We start from the raw sequence: 14,572 nt of genomic DNA, 5'->3' as shown, positions 1-14,572 counted from the left end.
AAGGACTTGAACAGGCATTTTTCAACAGAAAAAATTCAAATGGCCAACAGACACATGAAAAAATGCTCAGGATCACTAGCTGTCAGGGAAATGAAGATCAAAACCACAGTGAGGTTTTACCTCACTCCAGATAGAAGGGCTCTCATACAGAAATCACCAAATGACAAATGCTGCTGAGGATGTGGGGAAAAAGTTATCTTCTTCAATTCTTTGTGGGAATGTAAATTAGACAAGCCACTATGGAAGACAGTATGGAGATATCTCAGAAATCTGAATATAGACCTACCCATAAGATCCAGCCACCCCACTCCTGGAAATTTACCCAAACCAAAGGAAATCAACATGTGAAAGCATATTTGTACCCCCATGTTCATTGCAGCATAATTCATAACAGCTAATGTCTGGAATCAACCCAGATGTCCATCAACTGTTGACTGGATAAATAAATTATGGTGTATATACACTATGGAGTACTATTAAGCTTTAAAAAAATGAAATTCTGTCTTTTGCAACAAGATGGATGCAACTGGAAACCATTATACTTAGTGAAGTAAGCCAGTTCCAAAATGAGTACTACCATATGTTTTTCCTGATCCAAGGTAACTAATAGAGTACCTGGAATATAATGTACTGGAATGAAATAGACATTTTGAGATTTGATGATTGTTTATAGCCCTTGTCTCTTACGTTGAGGAACAGCTTTTTTTCTTTTTTCTCTTCATACTAATTTTTGAACTCTTTTACTTAGTGTAGGGCTAACTAAGTGATCATTAAGTAGGCTGAAAATAGATCTTTATAAAAATTAAGACCAAGGATATGAGAGCGAGGAAAAGGAAGGGTTGGAGTGTGGCGGGAGGCATACTGGGGGGGAGGGGAGTATCATTATGTTCCCAAATCTGTATATATATGAGATACATAAAACCTGTATAACTTAAATAAAATTTTTAGAAAATCATATTGAATCTGCTAAAATTAATTAAAATAAAAATGAAAAAAGTGATGAAGTAAGATTTTATTTATAAATTTGTATAAGGAGAACTTAGCTTTGTGAAACCACTTTTGTTATACTTTATATTGCAAAACCATTCTTAAAACTTATTAATGATTTCTTTTGATAATAATACCTTCGTGAACATTCATAATGCTGTATTATATGGAAATATGATGCAAGCCCATTCTTAAGGAGTAAATTTATTTTTAAAATATATCTAAACACTTTCTATAGCAGTTGTAGTAGTACTAAACACTACTGGACATATGTTGTTGACTTAAAAATAATGATTTAGGCATAATGATTCAGGAAGAGTTAAAGTTTAAAAGCTATTAATTGTTTTTTCTCCCTCAATTTCATTCATTCACTCATTCCTGTTTGTGCTGATGAATATATCTGAAATATATTAAGGCAGCAGCCAGAAATGCCAGGCCAAGTGGCACCAACTTTCTCACAAAGTGCTGTGAGGATGACTGGCAGACCCCACTAGTAACTCGAGTCTTCAGGGGCTTGATGATCCGTTCTCTCTGGGTCAGAATGGCTCTCCGGGCCCCGTCCCATTTCCCTGGCCCCTGTAGGCGGTACTGGTATGGGGTGCAGGGGCCGAAGAAAACCTCCATGGCTAGCTTTGGATCTGAGAGAAAGAGCAATAGCAGGTTGGGCTTCACCCCCGCCAGGGCGGCGATCTCATCCATGTATTCAATGTGATCCACCTGGATGGTGTGGCGTGGTGTCTTCACATACCTGAAAGGGAAGGGAAAAGTGTAGAACACTTGGCCCGTGGTAGTGGGAGGGGCACAGAGATTTCTGTCATCTGAGTTATAAGAATCTTAACCCTTTCTGTACACAGTACAGGTAATGTAAGTGAACCAGGCAGCTGAACTGATGAACCCAATGCCACTCCACTATTGCATGACAGACCAGATGTGCAATGTAAGTTTCTTCATTTCTTAGTGTAATGGGGGTGACTTTGTTGCAGATTGGTATGCTCAGTGACCCGGACCCTTTAAAACATTCATTTTATCAAGGAAGGACAGTTAGCTACATCTTGTTTATTGTGCAGATGGATCAAAAACTCTTACTTTCTAGTGCCCTGGGTGTTTGCATCCAGTCAGGGATGGATAATCGGGTAATCATAGACAGCCTGGCCCCAGGAGCTTGGCGGCTGCAATGAGGCATGGGTGCAGTGAGGTAGCCTCCTTTGCAGCTAAGTGACTCTGCAGTGCTACTGGGATGGCAGTAACTTGGGCATCTCTCCTTTGACCCTAATGCTTCAACCCTGTGCATTGCTGAATTTGTACCCAGGGACTGCATGACCCTAGAGACCCCATTCATTGTAGATACTGCAGAGTTGATGTTTATTATCACAGTTTTTCTTTCAGTGTTTGAAAGAAATGTGTCTTGAGGAGGAATTGCCTTTTTTTAGGAGACAAGATGCATTTTATGGGATAACTGCAGCCCTGTGTACACTCGCTGGACAATATGAGGCAAAAGTGGTATGCATACTATCATCTCAGGATGTGTGGGAGCTGATGCTTCTGCTACAGGAATGGAACATTCGTTCCACGTGAAGAGAACTTCCCCTTAATACAGAGACCACAGCCCTCACATTTGACTACAGAAGGCTTATTTTAGTTAAATAAGAAGAAACAACAGTGTTATTATTTTATGTTGTTGTCCATTTCCTCTTGGGCATAATCCTATTGGAAATGCTTAGCAATATGCCCACCATATTGATAAAGGCAAAAAGGAATTTTTAAAAATGCATTTATTTGAAAGCGGGAGAGAGAGAACCCATCTTTTGGTTCATTTCCCAAATTTCTGCAACAGGCAGGGCTGGGCTGTGACCAGGAGCCAGGAACTCAGTCCAGGTCTCACATATGGATGGCAAAAACCCAACTCTTGAGCTGTCATTGCTGCTTCCCAGGATCTGCGTTAGAAGGAAACTGCAGTCAGAAGATTGAGTTGGGTATTGAACTGAGGCACTTAAATATGGGACACAAGCATGCTAGGCTAAATATCCACTGCACAAAATAATGAAGTTTTCATGAATGAATTAGAAATATTTCACTTCTCCTACTTCTGAATGTTGAGGAGAATGAAACTTGAGTGCTTTTTCAACCAGTGGTTTTCTCTATGTTGCAGCTTGTAAAATTAATTGTGAATTGTGTGTGTAGAGGGGACTGGTGTTGTGGCATAGTAGGTTAAGCCTCCGCCTGCAGTACTGGCATCCCATATGGGCACTGGCTCATGTCCTGGCTACTCCTCTTCTGATTCAGCTCTCTGCTAAGGCTGGGAAAGCAGTAGAAAATGATCCAAGTACTTGGGTTCTTGTGGGAGATATGAAAGAAGCTCCTGGCTTCAGATCAGCCCAGTTCTGGCGGTTGTGGCCATTTGAGAAGTGCACCAGTAGATGAAGACTTCTCTCTTTGTCTCTCTTCTCGGTCTGTAACTCTGCCTCTCAAATAAGTAAATAAATATTTAAAAATGTGTAGAAGAAGAGTATTGGTAAATGAATGATGAGTGAATTTCATTTTTATATGGACATAAACACACATATACATTAAAGCCTTTAAAATCTTGAAATAATGAGGCAAGGTAATCTATTAAGATATTCATTTGTACATGTTCTTTCATTGTCCCTCTCATCCACTGTCTATGAAAATGGCCATGCCTTTTGTGTTTCCTGGCCTCAGAAGCACTTTGGTTACATGACCAAAGAAGCACCTTACCTGCAAGATACTTCCCCTCTTAGATTTTGTTCCCTTAAATTCTGGGCTCATGGTAGAGAATAAAATAAATAGCTTCGAATGCAACAAGACATAAGTGTATGAAGTAGAAGTCTGATCTTAAAGAATCTGAGAACTCCTAAACAGAATTCAAGCACAAGGATTGTGATGTGTTCCTTCGGAGACCTCAGCAAATATTCCTGCACCCAACTCATGGTAGAGAAGCCAAAGCCTCCAGACCTTAAAAGTGTATCTCAGACTTAGGTCATGAGGATGTCAGTGAAGAACACAACATGGTGGAAAGCAGAGACTCTTCCCATATTTTGGGAAATCACTTACAGTTCCTGGATTCTGATGAGAACCTGGAAGAAACACTAGTTGATGGGGGTTGAGGTTGAGGGCTTTCATGCAGATGTAGTGCTGCGTAACTGAATGGGAGGATGAAGATACATACTTGTGTTGCATAACAACATAATGTAGGAAATAGAAGAAATAAAATCGAGTGAGAGGAAGAAGAGCATAAGGTCTAGAAGCCCAGAGCAGGACTTGCAGCAGTCCTGGGAAGGTGCCCCGTTGGTCACGGCTCCTGATTTCTTTACCTTTTTTCCATGTCTCTTTTCCTCTGGGCAATGTCTGCCATCATGGTCTTCATTGAGGGCAAATTGCTGAGCCCTAGGAGACAGAATTCAGAGTCTGTCAGGGTTCCTAAGAGTAAGAGGCACACATTTTGCTGAAAGGAGAGAATAGGTGTGCAGAAGAGGCTGAGGATTAACTGTAGAACTACTAGGTCATCCTACATACCTTTGAACACGCGCACAGCCCAGCGCGACTGGAGTTCTGCAATAGGGAGGACGATGCCCAGAGGCTGGATAAGACCGATGATGGCCAGGGTCGGCTTCTCCAAGTCAGGTGGGAACATAAGCTTATACAGGGACACTTCGTTATTGCTAACCTTGACCAAATCATCCAGGAAAGGAAAAGAGAAACTATATCCTGTGGCAAAGATAACAACATCGATATTCTCTTCGACCGTGCCATCATCAAAAATGGCATCTGTTTCTGTGAACTCTGTCACGTTGGGTTTCACTTGGACTTTCCCAGAAATGATGTGGTTTGGCAGGTCATCACTGATAGTTGGGTGCTGACTTAAAAATCTGTGTGTAAAAGTTAAAAAGAAAAATCTAGGTAAAGACAATATACAAAAAGGATAAAATGTATATGAAAAAGTATTGAAAAAATTGCATTGAAAAAGGATTTCCTTTCTAAATATGTGCTTATCTAATATTCTACCTTTCATCTCCAAAGAGAAATTTTATGCCCTCAGTGCTTTGGTGACTATATCAGCTCTACATTGTTATCTTATATTTGACCTTAAAACCTTATGTATATGTTGGTATTCTGTGTCATAATACTTATTTGTTCTACTGCTAAACTATTTTAAGTTACTGAGAATCAAAGATAAAGGATAAATAGTTATTAGTCATAACTTGAAGGCAAGTCATAGATTATGCTTAACGTTCCCTCCACTTCATGTCCAACCATGTTTTTATTCTTGGTAAGCAAAATCAACCTCCAGATTAGATACATAACACATCTGTAGCAGAATTAATTAGTCATAAAAGTACCTGGCACACGTACTCATTCAAAATTTTTTTAACCAGCTAAATGATTGTCTTAAATAACTCCAGGCATTGAATTCATGTTTGAGAAAAGATGAATGAGAAAGGACAAGGATTTATATTTGTGAGGGTGACCCATTTTCCAGGCAAACACAGGCCTTTCCAGAACCTCCATTTATTGGATTCCATTTATTCTTACAGGGGAAGGTATGTCACATGACCACACTGTCCTAACAGTTTTCTATTGTAAAGATGAAGGAGCTACTTGGTAAACAACCAGGAGGACTGTTACAGATGGGTAAGATTGTTGAAAATGGGGCATCACAAAATAAATGAAAAAGACACATTTATAGAATTTTTCAAATATATATGTATATGTACAGTTAAGTTTGCTTTATGGAATTTTAAGGGAAGGAGTGGAGAATAAAAGGCAAGGTCACTTGATTTGGACTTAATCTGAGAGTAAAGGGAGATTTACTACAAGCATTTAAAAAATAGATTCCTACAGTCACCATGTTAAATATAAACACTTGGGGCCAGTGCTGTGGCACAGCAGGCTAAAGCCCTAGCACGTAGCACTGGCATCCCATATGGGTGCCAGTTCAAGTCCCAGCTGCTCCACTTCCAATCCAACTCTCTGCTAGTGTGCTTAGGAAAAGAGCTGAGGATGGCCCAAGTCCTTGGTTCCCTGTACCCATGTGGGAGACCCAGAAGTGGCTCCTGGCTTCGAATCTGCTCAGGTCTGGCCATTTGGGGAGTGAACCAGTGGATGGAAGACTCTCTCTCTCTGTTTCTACCTCTCTCTGTAGCCCTGTCTTTCAAATAAATAAAATAAAATTTCTTTAAACAAAAAATTCAGTCTGTCCCTGATACTGTTTCTAAAAAAATACATTCTTGATTTAATACTTATGCATAGAAATTTTAAAGTAAGATTGCTGCACAAAAATCTTTTACAATCTGTGGCAGAAAGACCTCCTTAATTGAGTTTAAAAACTCAGATATTATTACATGTTCATCACATGATGTGTGTTCATCACATGGATGAACAGTGAAAATTTAAGAACTTCATGCATTAAAAAAGGTATCATTAGAGACCAAGATGGCCAAATAGAGAAGCCAAGTGTCTACCTAATCTTTTACTGAGAAAATACAAAGCAGCTATAGCTTGCGGTGAGTGTGCAAGGAATAGTGCTTGACTGTAGTAAAAGAACAGTGGGAACACCAATACCAGGGCAAACAGCATAAAGAGAGGCAAAAAGTTAAACCAGTAGGGGTGGTAACAGCATCTGAATCCCTGGCTCCATGGTTGGAGACAATCCCTGTTGCAGGGCAAAGGGTGGTCAGGAGAGCCTTAGTAGAATCCCTGTGCAGATCATCCTCACTGGAAAGGACCCAGTCACCACAAACCAACAGCTCAGTAAGGACAGCTCCCTGGGTAACACACAGTCCCTTTGCTTCAGAGAAGGAACTTGTGCTGCCCCTTCCCCAACACCCAGAGTATGGGCTGTGGCACTATCTTGAGAGGAGTCACTGTTACAAGCCATACTGGATTAGGAGACTGAAACGCTTGCCTATCTTCTTTCTAGGGGGCTCAAGAACATTCCTGAAAGTTGCAAGAACATTCCTGCAGTTTAGCAAGACAGACTGAACCCCACAGGCCCAACTGGGCCCAACAGAGCAAGAGCAGAGGTCTCCCCATCAACCGCATCCACAGCACTTTGCACCTCAGCAGGAGTAGGGCAATTGGGATTTTTAGCCCCTAGGATCCTGGAAGTAAGGGAGACTGACCCCCTGTTTTGGAGATCAACCTTCTCCTCATTGTCTTCCCTCCCCCAGACATTTGAAACACTACTTGTTGCAGCTGGCTCTTGTGCACAGTGGGGGCTAAGTCAGGGTTCCCCAGTACCCACCCAGTCTGCCAAGCACTGAGAGTGAATCTTGCAGTAGAGTCTGAGCATGCAATACAGAGTGTGCATGTTCTCAGGATGCTGTATACATCCAAATGAGTGAAAATTGCTGGGACCATGTGCTTACTCTGAGCAGTAAATCAGCCCACTCCCCAGACACGAGGAAGACTGATGGACTAAACACCATACCTGTTGGCTCCAGCTCTTTGCATTGACAGTAGCTGGAGGTGCTGGATCACGCTCATCTCTCATATCCCTCTGGACTCTTGCCCCTCCCAGGAGCAGCTGCTAGAGCTCTCTGGTCCCACCTGGCACATTCCCTGTGGGGCTTTGGCTTGAGCCTTCCATACTCCACCTAGCCAACAGCAGTTTGCTCACTGGGGCTTTGAACAGGCCTCTCTGTGCCCCTCCCAACACAACACAATTGCTCCTATTTGCTGGGATTTCTGGCCCAGAGTTTCTGTGCTCTGCCCAGACCCAGCATGGGCTCAGGGCTCTAACCTCTCCTGTGAAAGCTGCCAGGTTTTGAGTGCTATAGCTCACTTATGCCTCAGGCCTAAACTACCTTCACCCCACCCAGCCCAGCAAGCAGCCAGTGAAGAGTGGCCCAAAACTTCTTGTTCTGCTCTCACTGAGCTAAAGTCACCCTAATAGATCCTGTAACCCTCTCAGATAGCATCTGTGAGACATTCCTCTTCTACACTGAATTAGTGCTACTCATTGATCTCTGGAGTTGGGCAGTGAATTGGAGTCTGTGAGACTGTCCTGCTCCTCAGAGGGCTGATCTCACAACACAAACTCCTGAGGTGACTATTGACTGGAAGTCTGTGTGCATCAACAACATGAGCAGGACTTGCTCTCAACACCTGAGGAACCTCCTCATTCCAGAAAGAAAAGAGAATGGATTCAAAAACTTAAATGAAATTAGATGCTTAAGTGAAATTCAGCAAAAAGATAGAGATTTCGAGAAAAAAAAACAAACAGAAGTATTAGATATGAAGAACTCAGTAAGTCAAAATATATACTGCAAAGCCTTAAAAACCTTAACAATAGATCATATAGAAGAAAGAATTCATGATCTTGAAGACAGCTAATTTTATAATTTTTATTTTTAAAAATTTATTATTTAAGGAATACAAATTTCATAAGTACAACTTTAAGAATATAGTTATTCTTACCACCATACCCGCCATCTCACCCACACTCTCACCTCTCCTCCTCCTTTTTCTGCGCTTGCCAGTCTCATTCTTTATTAAGATTCATTTTCAGTTAACTTTGTACTCAGAAGATCAACTCAGTTTCAACAATTTGCACATAAACACACACACACACAAAACTGTTTGAGAACTAGTTTTGCAGTTAAGTCTCATAATACAACTCATTAAGGACAGAGGTCCTGCATGGGGAGTAGTGCACAGTGACTCCTGTTGTTAACAATTAACACTCTTATGTATGATGTCAATGACCACCCCAGGCACTTGCCATGAGCTGTCTAGGCTATGGAAGCCTTCTGAGTCCATAAACTCTGTCAGTATTAGGACAAGGCCATAAGCAAAGTGGAAGTTATCTCCTCCCTTTAGAGAAGAAGAGTATATCCTTCTTTCATGTCTATTTCTTTCACTGGGATCTCACCCACAGTGATCCTTCATGTAGAACAATTTTTGCCACAGTGTCTTGGCTTTTCACATCTGAAATGCTCTCATGGGCTTTTCAGCCAGACCAGGAAGACTTAAGGGATGATTCTGAGGTCAGAGTGTTACTTAAAGTGATTGTAATTTTATGAGTCTGCTGTGTTGACTGCTTCCCATGTTGGAACATTCTCTCTTTTTTAATTCTATCTATTATTATTGCCAGGCACTTGATCCTATTTATATGATCACTTTAGCACTTAATCCTTTCTATATGTTCACTTTAACACTTAATATGATCACTTTACCAATTAAGATGGCATTTTTACTATCAAGCTTAATGGGATTTGGAGTCCCATGACAAGTTTTTAAACTCTACTCTTAGAAGTAAGTCCGACATCATAGACCAAATAGACCTAACAGATATCTACAGAACTTTCCACATATTTCTCTCTGGTACATGGAACTTTCTCTAGGATTGACCACATGCTAGGCCATAAAGCAAGTCTCAGTAAATTCAAAAAAATCAAAGTCATACCATGCACCTTCTTGGACCACAATGCAATGAAGCTGGAAATCAACAACTCAAGAATCCCTACATCATATGCAAACACATGGAGAATGAACAACATGCTACTGGATGAGCAATGAGTCATATAAGAGATAAAAAGAGAAATCAAAAAATTTCTGGAAACAAATGAAGATGACAATACAACATAACAAAATTTGTGGGATACATCAAAAACAGTGTAAGAGGAAAGTTTATAGCAATTGGTGCCCACATCAAGACACTGGAAATGCACCAAATAAATGAATTATCCATGCACCTCTAGGAACTAGGAAAAGAACCAGCAAACTAAACCCAAAACTAGTAGAAGAAAATAAATTATTAAAATTAGAGAAGAAATTAAAATTGAAACCAAAAACCAATACAAAAGATCAGCAAAACGGACAGCTGGTTTTTTGAAAAAATAAAAAAATTGACACACCATTGGCCTAACTAACCAAAAAAAGGAGAGAGAAGACCCAAATCAATAAAATCAGAGATGAAAAAGGGAATGCAACAACAGACAGCACAGAAATTTTAAAAAATCATCAGAAATTACTACAAAGAGCTGTATGCCTACAAACTGGGAAACCTAGAAAAAATGGATAGATTCCTGGACACGTACAGCCTACCTAAACTGAGCCATGAAGACATAGAAAACCTAAAGAGACCCATAACTGAGACAGACATTGAGTCAGTAATAAAGGCCCTCCAAACAAAGAAAAGCCCAGGAGTGGAGGGCTTCATTGCTGGATTCTACCAAACATTTAAAGAATTAACTCCAATTCTTCTCAAGCTACTTAAAACAATTGAAACAGAGGGAATCCTCCCAAATTCCACGTATGAAGCCAGCATCACCTTAATCCCTAAATCTGGAAAAGATGCAACAGAGAAAGAAAACTATAGACCAATTTCCCTGATAAACATAGAGGTAAAAATCCCGGCCAATCAAATTCACCAACACAACAGGAAGATCATTCACCAAGACCAAGTGGGATTTATCCATGGTATCCAGGGATAGTTCAAAATCTGTAAATCAATCAATTTGATACATCACATTAACAAACTGCAGAAGAAAAATCATATTATGATCTCAATAGATGCAGATAAAGCATTTGATACAATACAACACCCTTTCATAATGAACAAATTGGGTATAGAAGGAACATTCCTCAATGCAATCAAGGCAATTTATGACAAACCCATGGCCAGCATCCTATTGAATGGGGAAAAGTTGGAAGCATTTCCACTTAGATCTGATACCAGACAGGGATGCCCACTCTCTCCATTGCTATTTAATATAGTTCTGGAAGTTTTAGCCAGAGCCATCAGGCAAGGAAAAGAAATCAAAGGGATTCATATCGGTAAGAGTGAAGTCAAACTATCCTTATTTGCAGATGATATGATTATGTATATAGGAGAACCAAAAGCTTCCACTACGAGACATTGGCACTCATGAAAGACTTTGGTAAAACAGCAAGATATAAAATCAACACCCGAAAAACAGCAGCCTTTGAATACATAGATAATGCCATGGCTGAGAAAGAACTTCTTCTTTTTCTTTCTTTTTTTTTAGAAAACTTTTATTTAATAAATATAAATTTCAAAAATACAACTTTTGGATTATAGCAGTTTTTCCCCCCATAACAACCCTCCCACCCATAGACCATCCAATCTCCTACTCCCTCTTTCATCCCATTCCTCATTAAGATTCATTTTAATTATATTTATAAATAGATCAACTTAGTTTATACTAAGTAAAGATTTTTTTTTTAATTTTTTTTTTTTTTGACAGGCAGAGTGGACAGTGAGAGAGAGAGACAGAGAGAAAGGTCTTCCTTTTGCCGTTGGTTCACCCTCCAATGGCCGCCGCGGTAGCGCGCTGCGGCCGGCGCACCGCGCTGTTCCGATGGCAGGAGCCAGGTGCTTCTCCTGGTCTCCCATGGGGTGCAGAGCCCAAACACTTGGGCTATCCTCCACTGCACTCCCTGGCCACAGCAGAGAGCTGGCCTGGAAGAGGGGCAACCGGGACAGGATCGGTGCCCCGACCGGGACTAGAACCCGGTGTGCCGGCGCCGCAAGGCGGAGGATTAGCCTGTTGAGCCACGGCGCCGGCCCTAAGTAAAGATTTTAACAGTTGAGAAAGAACATCTAAGATCAATCCCATTCACACTAGCTACCAAAAAAAAAATCAAATACCTTGGAATAAATTTAACCAAGGAGGTCAAAGATCTCTATGACAAGAATTACAAAACTCTAAAGAAACAGAAGAATACACACAAAAAATGGGAAGAAAACTTCTATGTTCATGGATTGGAAGAATCAATATCATCAAACGTCCATTCTTGTAAAAATAATTTATAGATTCAACTTAGTATCAATCAAAATACCAAAGACATTCTTCTCAGATCTAGAAAAAATGATGCTGAAATTCATTTGGAAACGCAAGAAACCTTGGATAGCTAATGCAATCTTATACAACAAAAATAAAGCCAGAGGCATAACAATACTAGATTTCAATTCATACTACAAGGCAATTATAATCAAAACAACCTGGTACTGATAGAAAAACAGACGTATAGACCAATGTAACAGAATAGAAACACCAGAAATCGATCCAAACATCTACAACCAACTTATATTCGACCAAGGAGCTAAAATCATTCCCTGGAGCAAGGACAGTCTCTTCAATAAATGGTACTGGGAAAACTAGATTTCCATATGCAGAAACATAAAGCAAGACACCTACCTTACATCTTACACAAAAATCCATTCAAAATGGATTAAAGACCTAAATCTATAATCCAATGCCATCAAATTACTAGAGAGTACTGGGGAAACCCTGCAAGACAATGGCGTAGGCACAGAGTTCCTGGAAAAGACTCTAGAGGCACAGGCAATAAAAACCAAAATTAACAATTGGGATTACATCAAATTGAGAAGCTTCTGTTCAGCAAAAGCAACAGTCAGGAAAGTAAAGAGGCAACCAACAGAATGGGAGAAATTATTTGCAACCATGCAGCTGATAAAGGATTAATAACCAGACTATATAAAGTGATCAAAAAACTCAACAATAGCAAAGCAAATAACCCAGTAGAAAAGTGGGGAAGGGGCTTAAATAGACATTTCTTGAAAAAGGATATCCAAATGGCCTACAGATACATGAAAAAAATGCTCAGGATCACTAGCCATCAGGGAGATGCAAATCAAAACCACAATGAGGTTTTACCTCACCCCAGTTAGAATGGTTTTCATACAGAAATCATCAAACAACAAATGCTGGCGAGGATGTGGGGGAAAGGTACCCTAATCCACTGTTGGTGGGAATGTAAACTGGTAAATCCACAATGGAAGACATTTTGGAGATACCTCAGAAATCTGAATCTAGTCCTACCATATGACCCAGCCATCCCACTCCTCAGAATTTACCCAAAGGAAATGAAATCAGCAAATAAAAGAGGCATCTACACCTCAATGTTTATTGCAGCTCAATTCACAATAGCCAAGACATGGAATCATGGCCTCAGAATCAACCTCTAGGGCATTTGGAACTGACTGAAAACACCATGAGAGCATTTCAGGCATGGAAAGCCAAGATACAGTGGCTAAAACAGTTCTGCATGAAAGATCTCTGTGAGTGAGACCCTAGTGGAAAGAAGGGGCCATCAAAGAAGGATGGACTTTTCTCTGAAGGGAGGAGAGAACTTCCACTTTGCATATGGCCCTGTCTAAAAAACAACAGAGTTTGTGGACTCAAAAGGCTTTCATAGCTTTGGCAGCTTTGAGTGATCACTGACATCATAAATAAGAGTGTCAGTTGTTAAATCAACAAGAGTCACTGTGCACTTGCTCCCCATGTTGGACCTCTGTCCTTAATGAAGTGTACTATGAAAATTAACAGTAAAACTTGTCTTCAACCTTACTTTATAATTTGTGTGTCTGTGTGGGTGCAAATAGTTGAAATCTCTACTTAGTATAGATTTGGTCTTCTGTATATAAAGTCAATTAAAAATAAATCTTAATGGAAAATAGAATGGGAGAGGGAGTGGGAGGTGGGTTGGGAGTGGGGTGGGAGGGAAGGAATGGGGGGGGGAGAAACGATATATCCTGAAAATCAGTTCACATGAAATTTGTATCAATTAAATAAAAACCTTCAAAAATAATCTAAAAAAAGTAAAATAAACTGTTCTTTCTCAAAAAAAGTAAATCCATAGGAATGTATGCAGAAGTATATAGCTTTACAGTTACAAACTTCTTTCTCCCTCTCTAATTCCCACTCTTATTTTTTACTGAGATCAATTTTCAATTGACTTTATATACATGTGATTAAATCTATGTAAAGAGTTCAACATATAGCATGAAGAAAACAAAACAAAAAAATGAAACTATTCCTCAACAGTCAAGACAAGGGCAGTTCAAGTCATCCCTTCTCAAAGTGTCAGTTTCACTTCTACAGATTTCATTTTTGGTGGTCTATTACTTCTCACAGATCAGGGAGAACATATGGTATTTGAGACTGGCTTATTTCACTAAGTATGGTATTTTCCAGATTCATCCATTTTGTTGCAAATGACCAAATTGCATATTTTTTTTACTGCTGTGTAGTATTCCATAGTGTACATATCCCATGCTTTCTTTTTTTAAATTTTTTTTTTTGACAGGCAGAGTGGACAGTGAGAAGAAAGAGACAGAGAGAAAGGTCTTCCTTTACTGTTGGTTCACCCTCCAATGGCCACTGTGGCCGGCACACCGCACTGATCTGAAGCTGGGAGCCAGGTGCTTCTCTTGGCCTCCCATGCGGGTGCAGGGCCCAAGCACTTGGGCCATCCTCCACTGTACTCCTGGGCCACAGTAGAGAGCTGGACTGGAAGAGGGGCAAGTGGGACCGAATCCGGCGCCCCAACTGGGACTAGAACCTGGTGTGCTGGCGCCGCAAGGCGGAGGATTAGCCTATTGAGCTGCGGTGCAGGCCCCCATGCTTTCTTTATTCAGTCTTTGGTTGATAAGAATTTAGGTTTATTCCATGTCTTAGCTATTGTAAATTGAGTTGCAATAAACATGGCAGTGCAGATAACTCTTTTGTTTGCTGACCTCATTTCCCTTGGGTAAACTCCCAGGAGTGAAATTGCTGGGTCACATGGTAGGTCAATA

The 14,572-nt window shown here is 40.3% G+C and overlaps 1 protein-coding gene across 1 annotated transcript in view; it reads right to left on the bottom strand.

Annotated features, from left to right (window-relative positions):
• Nucleotides 1–1,359: 1,359 nt before the first annotated feature.
• LOC133759259 (flavin-containing monooxygenase 5-like) overlaps nt 1,360–14,572 on the bottom strand; it is a 43,839-nt gene continuing 30,626 nt past the window's right edge. Inside the window, exons 6-8 of the mRNA XM_062190193.1 lie at nt 4,522–4,874; nt 4,320–4,392; nt 1,360–1,735 (exon numbers count right to left, since the gene is read on the bottom strand). Of these exons, the coding sequence (XP_062046177.1) occupies nt 1,360–1,735; nt 4,320–4,392; nt 4,522–4,874 (802 nt within the window). The remainder of the gene's footprint in view (nt 1,736–4,319; nt 4,393–4,521; nt 4,875–14,572) is intronic.

This window comes from Lepus europaeus, chromosome 5 (genome assembly GCF_033115175.1).
Source record: "Lepus europaeus isolate LE1 chromosome 5, mLepTim1.pri, whole genome shotgun sequence".
Taxonomy (NCBI): domain Eukaryota; kingdom Metazoa; phylum Chordata; class Mammalia; order Lagomorpha; family Leporidae; genus Lepus; species Lepus europaeus.
This window is presented reverse-complemented; position numbering and strand designations above follow the sequence as displayed.